Raw genomic sequence first — 7,371 nt, 5'->3', positions numbered from 1 at the left:
CCCAACAAGAACACTTTGCGTTGCGTTTAGACTATTTATTACCAGGATTACAGGCCTGGCCACGGTAACAGACTTTTACATGGAATTGTTTAATTATTTGTACTTTTCATGCCAGAAAATAAAAGTTCAGAATCTTACAGCCTTGGGTGTCTGTGTACTGGAGCGTGGGGCTGTGTGGTGGGGAAGTGCCAGGACTGCTGTGTGGCCCCAGTAGGCTGCTGTCCCTTCGGGCCTGGGTCTCCTCTGAAGCCTGGGAGGGCCCACTGACCTCCCTCCAGGGGAGGTTTAGGAAGGGGGAAAGGCTGGACCCTACGGGAACCCAGACAGAAGTGGCAGAGCTAGACTCAAACCCAGGTCCATTTGTCTGATATGGCCCCAACTGTGGTGCTGGCTTGACTAGGGGACCCAGAGGCGGCCCCTTCCCCGGCATCCCACCCCTACCCCATCTCTCATGCAAGCACAGCAAGGCAGAGACACAGCACTGGGGCATCCACATTTATTGTTCCCAGGTCACAGGTCAAGTCACTTCCCCCAGTGGAAAGGGAGGCAGACACCTCAGGCAGGGGGGCAGGGGTGACCCACAGAGGGGGTGGAGGGGCAGAGGAAGGCAGGCTCCTTCATTCCATCTCTGGAGGCCACGGGGGCCTGGGGTGTGACTCAGCTCTGCCCCCTACACCCCAACCCCCCGAGAGCTGGGCACAGAGCCTTATACTGTTCCTGCCCTCATGGAGGAAGAGGGTGGCTGAGGGAGCAGCCGGGGTCCACAGACTGAGGGCAGGCAGGCAGCTTGATGGGGCCAGGTCACACCTTGAGGTTCTGGAGCAGGAGAAAGACCACGTGAGCTGAGAGAGACGGAGGGCACACAGTCCAGCACCTTCCTAGGCAGAGCTGCCAAGGCCGAGACCCAACCCCATCCACTACCTGGACACCAACTCAGAGCAAGCTAGAGCTCATCATGGTCGCCATCGGCAGGCGGCTCCGGCGGCGGCTCGGGGCAAGCAGCCGGCGTCATCAGCTCCATGAGGTATTCACAACGGCTGGGCTCTGTCGTGCTAGTCACCACTGTCTCCTTCCCACACAGGAGCCTCACCTGGGGCAGGGCAAGGCGGTCTCAGGAGGGCTTGGCAGGGTCTGGGCGCCCCCACGCCAGCCGTCAGGCACTCACAGTGGTGGAGCGATTGGGGCCCTGCCAACAGCCTGTCCCCTGCTCGTACTTCATGGCGCTGAACTTGTCATGGTCAGGGCCGGCCCACGAGCCCCAGGTGCTGTGGAGAGGAAGGTGCTGAGGGCCTGCTGGGTGGGAGCTGCGGGTGCAGGGAAGGGAGCCCAGCCCACTCCCACTCACCCAAGGCTGGTAGGGGAGCCTCCGAGTTTGGGTTTCTGTGAGACAAGCTTGAAGGGGCAGAGCCGGTAAACGTACCTGTCAAAGGACAGGGCTAGAAGTGGAGAGACCCAGGAACCCCAACCTTCTTACTGCTAGCCCCTCCTTGAACTCAGACTTCCACTGGCCTCAACAACCTGTCAAAGTCCACTCCAACGACCAAGTCCCTGGCCCTCACTCCCTTTCCCCTCCAGGGGAAAGCAGCCCTACCCAGCCCCACACTCCACCTCCAGGGCCCACCCCGAGGCCCTGTTTCTTGCATGGCAGGGCCCCAGCACGCACTCATTGGTGGTCAGCTCGTAGCACTGGCTGTAGAGGTAGGCAAACTCCCCGCTGGGGCCAAAGTCAAAGGAAATCTCCTGCTCCAAGTTCCTAGAGGGACAGGCCGGGATAAGGTGAGGGGCGGCTGTGGACAGAGCTTGGCCCAGGGCCTCATGGAGTAGACCCGGAGCCTGGCTCTCACCCAGGGACCCTCCCACAGGAGCCACCACCCGCCTCTTCCTGTTACCTCGGCTACACCCAATTACTCCCTCCTCTAGGGAACCTGGCAGCAGGGCTGTGGGGCCGGCGGGGGAACAGGCACGACTCGGGGCCCTCAGTACCTGATGGACTCCTCCATGTCCCTCAAGGACTGCTCGGCCTCCTCAAATTTGCTGCGGGCCTCCTGGGCAGCTGGGAGAAGGATAGGGCAGTCAAAGGTATGGCCATAAGGACAGGAGTCGCAGATACATGCCTCCTCCCCATGCCTGCTCTGGCAAGACTGGGCCCCAGGAGGCCCTATGGGCCCTCGCCAGCCTGGGGCAGACCCCACCCTGATGCCCAGGCAGCAGGAGGCTCTGAGCTCTGCAGGGAACAAGGCCAAGGCTCCAGTTGGCTTCTTGCCTGCCAGGGGTGGCACAAACAAGCTGTAGCCCATGGGGAAGCAGGAGGGTCCCTGGGCTGCTGGGCAGAGCAGGCCTCCCCTAGGCCCCAAACACCCTCTCCAGGATGCTCCCAGCCGCCAGGCTTGCTCTGCCACCCAGGTCTGTGGGAGGCTGGGGGGGGCCTATGTCTTGGACCTCTGCGGGTGGAGACAGGTAAGGTGAGGCTAAGTGTAGGTTCTCCCTGGTAGCTGAGTGGCGGCTGCTAGGAAAAGAAAAGCAGGGCCACGGCAGGAAGTGCTCAGCCCACCCCACCACCACTGGAGAAGGCAGGGCCTCCTCCAGGCCCAGCCTCACCATCAATGAAGGCCTGCGTCTGCTCGTCATAGGGCGGCATCTTGTCCTCCTCAGTGGGGCTGGCCGGCTGGGGTGGCACCTGTGGGGGCTGGGTGTCCTGGGGGATGGCAAGAGTCAGGCAAGTAACCCCTACCCATCAACCCTGCCAGCCCCCATTGCCCCCACACACCTTGGGCCGCTCTCCCTGCACCTCAGGCTCTTCTTCTTCCTCTTCCTCCTCCTCCTCCTCCTCCTCGGCCTCTTCTCCCTCCTCCTCCTCCTCCTCCTCCTACGCCTCCCCCTCCTCGGCCTCTTCTCCCTCCTCCTCCTCCTCCTCCTCCTCCTCTGAGGGTGGTGAAGGCACTGGCAGTGGCTGCTCCTCCTTGGGCTCCGTCAGGTCAGTGGTAGGTGCCGGCAGGTCGGTGGGTGGTGCCTAGTGGGCAAGTGAGAGTGAGTGGGCAGATGCCATGGACTCAGGAGTCTACCCCCTACACCAGCTTCCTGGGTCTGGGGTCTAAGCTCTCGCCACTGCCTAAGGGGGAGGCCTCTGTGTCTCCACCCCTTCTGAGGAGCCTGGTGGGAGGGGAAGGATGGATAGCTGGGGATGGAGGACCTCCCCAGAGGGGGCATGGGTAGCCCGGCTGGCCAGGGTGGCCCTGTGCCAGGCTGAGAGGCGACTCCTCTGTGAGGTGCTGGGAGTGGGCAGGCAAGGCCCACATTAGCCCCTCCTCACTGACCTCTGACCGGTACTTGTCCCTGACGGCAGCCCAAACACGGTCATAAAAGGCGGCAGCATCTGTCTGCGAGTCTCCTCCGAGGAGTGCCTGTGTTGTTGGGGGTGGTGTCAGGATTGGGGCCTCCATGTCCCCTCTTGTCCACTCTAGGTGCCCACTAAGGGGGGTGTCTCAGGCTGTGGTGCCAGGCACAGCCGTGCCCCAGGCTGCCCAACTGGGCCTTGACCCCTCCTGACGAGCCAGGCCAGGCGAGGGGGCTGAGGCCAGAAGGCACAGGCCTGAGAGAGAGAAGGAGCAGTGGCCAGAGAGAGACAGAAACAGAGACCTTGAGGGGGAGCCCCGGGGTGGGGGGGAGAACAGAGAAGGAAAGGTCCTCTGAGGACAAGGCTGAGAGGGGACAGGGAGGGACCCAGCAGTGATAAGGATGGACAGAGAGATGGCCAGCCACAACAAGAAACTGAGGAGGGTCCAGACTGGTAGCAGAAGTGAAGTGGGGCAGTCAGCCAGCCACAGGCTCTTTCATGAGGACAGGGAGGGGGTTGCACCTACCAAATGGGAGCATGTGGGGTGGGGGCAGGTGTGGGGAACCTGGCTGTAACCCTGCAACACCCGCCAGGACCCTCGCAGGGCCCACAGGCCTGGGAGGAGCTGTCCTGGGCGGCTGTCATCCTGGCTCATTCAGGCGTGGCCAGGCAATGTCGGCCACAGCTGGGTACCCCAGCAGCCCCTGGCCTGCAGCCACCAGGGAGCTTTCCATGGGAGCAGCCCATAGCCAGCCTGCCCCCACCCCCTGCCCTGGGGTCACCCTGGAGACAACCCTTTCGAGACGTCCAGGCCAAGGGCCAGAGTGAGGGTACCTGGGCTTCCCCTTCTGATAGCGCCCCGTCCCCATCCGTATCCAGCTCCGGGTGGGTCTGCAATTCTGCCACCGAGACCCTGGGGGAGGGGATGCAGCCAGGGAGGGTGAGGCCCCCTTGGCTCCTGGCCACGTACCCAGCAGGCCATGGGAATCACAACCCCGCCACCACGCCCTGGGCCCGAGGCTCCATGCTCTGTTCGCCCACCCTCCTTGCTAGGGCCCCCTCCCAGGTCCTGTTTCAGGACCTTGAGGTGGTGGCCAGGGAGGGGCACAGAAAGTAGAAAGGAGGTGAGGTCTGGGGTTGGGGGCCTTACCAGGTCCCCAGCCACCCAGTTCCCTGCCTCCTACCCCAGACTCCACAACCCTCAAGGAGATCAAAGAAAGGAGTGGGATTAGAAGCCACCAGGGTCCCCCATCCCCCCAGACCTCTATCCTCACCAACCCAGGCTCCACCTCCTTCTACCCTCAGAACCCAACACATGGAAGTTGCCCTTCCGGCCTGTGCCCCTCAAGACTACCACGCTAACTGCGCTGGCCAGTGACCCAGGCACCGCATCCTGCTCCCCGCCCACACCACTGCCAGCCAGGGAACAGCCCTATCCTGCCCATTCCGCCCCTTTGGTCCCCTTGAAGGCCAACTGCCCCTCCCACCCCCCATCTCCTGCCTGATGAGCCTTGTGCTGGGCTCTCTAGGTCCCCTCACATTCCCATCAATGCATCCCAACTGAGCCCTCTGCCTGAGATCACTGGGCCAGGACAGAGGCACAGCTGAGATTCAAACCCAAGTCTGGCTCCCACCAAAGTGTTCAGGCCATAGAGCAGGCTAGAAAAAGTAAGACAACCCCGCCACCACGCCCTGGGCCCGAGGCTCCCTGCTCTGTTCACCCAGCATCCTGGGACGAGGTGCCTCCTGTCTGGGCTCATCTCACAAGTGAGTACAGAGGCCTTGAGTCCAGCAGGGCCCCAGCAAGAAGGCAGAGCTAGTGGGTGACCCAGGGAGGGCTCTGGCTGGTTTCTAAAGGCTGGGATGGAGGATGGGACGCAGGTGTGGGCAGGGAGGCAGGGAGCACACTCACATCCCGTCCATGTCATCGTCCAGCTCCTGGAAGGCACTGGCTGCCAGCTCCTGCTCCCGCTGGGCCTTAGAGGCAGCCTGCTGCTCTGTGGAGGGGGCCAGCCCATTAGCCTCTGCCCCCGCTGCCAGCTCCCAGCACCTCAGCACCCCAGAGGACCACTCACCCCCTGAGCACTCACCATGTGTCAGGCCCTACACAGCAAGGACAAGAGAGACAAAGATCCCTGCCCACTGGAGGGAGCAGGGCAGGACAGTCAAGAACCCGAGAGAGAAGGGGCCAGGAGACCCCTACAGCAGGAAGCAGAGGTGGAAGCAGAGTCAGGAGAGCCAGGTGAAGGGGCTTCTGGGAGAAGCCGTGTGGGGATGGGAAGAGCACTGTGGGGGAGCAGCAGGGGTGTGCAGGCCACACGAGGACGAGCCGGGAGCCCGCTGAGGCCGGAGCTGAGGGAGCGAGGGGGAAGGCTTCCAGGAAACGGGATCCACAGGATGGCGAGCAGAGGGTCAGGCCAGAGGCAGGCTGCTGGGGAGGCAGACTGTGGGGCGAAGGCAGGAGCAGGAGGTCAGAGCAGGAACAGACGGGGGCTGGCCCAGGGTGTGGGCTGAGCAGGCAGAAAGAAGGGCCAGCCTCTGGGTAGATTCTGAATGTGACGCTGATGGGGTTTGGGGATAGATCAGATTAGGGGTGGGAGAGGGCAGGCAGGAGGGAGGGAGGTGTTTGATTTGAACAAGTGGAAGGCCACGGAGCAGCATGACTGGAGCCAGCGGGAAGGTCAGCTCTGGGGGTGATGCATTGGTGAGGCTGGCTGTCACCTGCATGGCCTGATGAAACTGGGTGACCAAGTCCAAGCACCTGATCCAACCTTGCTCCCCAGGAAGTCAGATGAGGAGGGAGCAGCAAGGGAAGATGGGTGACATGTGACACGGGGAGATCAGGTAAGGGTGACTGTGGAGGCCCCTGGGGGAATGACTCAGAAGGGAAGGCAGCCACTGGGTACCCAGAGAGCTCCCAGAAGAGGCCAATGGGTGCAGGGCCATGACCACACTCACTAGAGACATTCTGCCCCGATGGTCCCTCTCTGCACTCCCCATGCCCACCTAGCAGGGCACGCGGAAGGCTGCAATTATTAAGCTTGTATTGTTTACCAGGCCTTGGCTCAGCCCACATCCTGTTAAGGACACCAGCATGCCCTGAGCCCTAGTAGAGCCATGTCTTACCTGGGCAATGCCCTAGCAGACCCAGCTGCCCATAGTCCTCTCACAGACAAGAGGACTAAGGCTTGGTGGGAGAAGGGATTTGTGCATGGTCACCCAGCCAGTGAGCAGCATAGTCAGAGGCCAAAGCCAAGCCATCTGCCCCCAGGGCCCATGCTCATCCTGCCACCCTTTGGGAATCTGGTTCAAGACATCATGCCTTGCCCTATGACTCAGCACTACCACACTGAGAACGTGTCCACTGGAAACCAGGCATGAGTTTGCCGAAGTACACGTGAAAGGATGCTTAAACCAAAACCTACTGCCATTGAGTCAACTCCAAATCCTAGCTACCCTATAGGACAGAACAGAACCGCCCCATAGGGTTTCTAAGGCTATAAACCTTTACTGAAACAGACTGCCTCATCTTTCTCCCACAGAGCAGCTGGTGGGTTCAAACTGCTGACCTTTTGGTTAGTAGCCCAATGCTTTAACCACTGCCCCACCAGAGCCCCATTAAAAGAAAGCATGCTTGTGGGAGCAAGAAACGATGGGAAAGGAGCAGTCAAAGAAAAGGTTTGTGGATTCAATGCCTAAAAAAATGGTCTGGGAAAAAAGCACCAAAGGACCAAGCACCAAAGACAAATGGTAAAATAGAAGACATTTGCAACTTGAATCACAAAGGCTAACCCCTTAATGTATCACAAACTCTTACAGACATCAAAGAAAAACACCAACAACCTGATGGAAAAATCGATTCTGCTAGAACCAGAGAATGGAATACTACACAGCTGTTAAAAGGAAGCCGAGCACCTGTACCACCTGCCCCCTCACTCAAATGGTTATGATCAAAAATATAGACAGTAGCAGGCCCTTGCACCTGTTCCTGTCTGGCTCACTCTCTCCCTGTGCAGGCAGGTGCTTGGTCTGTCTTG

General features: G+C 60.6%; 1 protein-coding gene across 1 annotated transcript in view; it reads right to left on the bottom strand.

Annotated features, from left to right (window-relative positions):
* Positions 1-943: 943 nt before the first annotated feature.
* Positions 944-7,371, bottom strand: part of PRKCSH (protein kinase C substrate 80K-H) — a 14,308-nt gene continuing 7,880 nt past the window's right edge. Inside the window, 10 exon segments of the mRNA XM_042782647.1 lie at positions 944-1,090; positions 1,166-1,265; positions 1,346-1,420; positions 1,664-1,753; positions 1,984-2,053; positions 2,599-2,695; positions 2,768-3,010; positions 3,315-3,401; positions 4,169-4,247; positions 5,247-5,331. Coding sequence (XP_042638581.1) covers positions 944-1,090; positions 1,166-1,265; positions 1,346-1,420; positions 1,664-1,753; positions 1,984-2,053; positions 2,599-2,695; positions 2,768-3,010; positions 3,315-3,401; positions 4,169-4,247; positions 5,247-5,331 — 1,073 coding nt within the window.

Source organism: Orycteropus afer, unplaced genomic scaffold (assembly GCF_000298275.1).
Source record: "Orycteropus afer afer isolate SDZICR_OR568_19922 unplaced genomic scaffold, OryAfe1.0 scaffold00402, whole genome shotgun sequence".
Taxonomy (NCBI): Eukaryota; Metazoa; Chordata; class Mammalia; order Tubulidentata; family Orycteropodidae; genus Orycteropus; species Orycteropus afer.
This window is presented reverse-complemented; position numbering and strand designations above follow the sequence as displayed.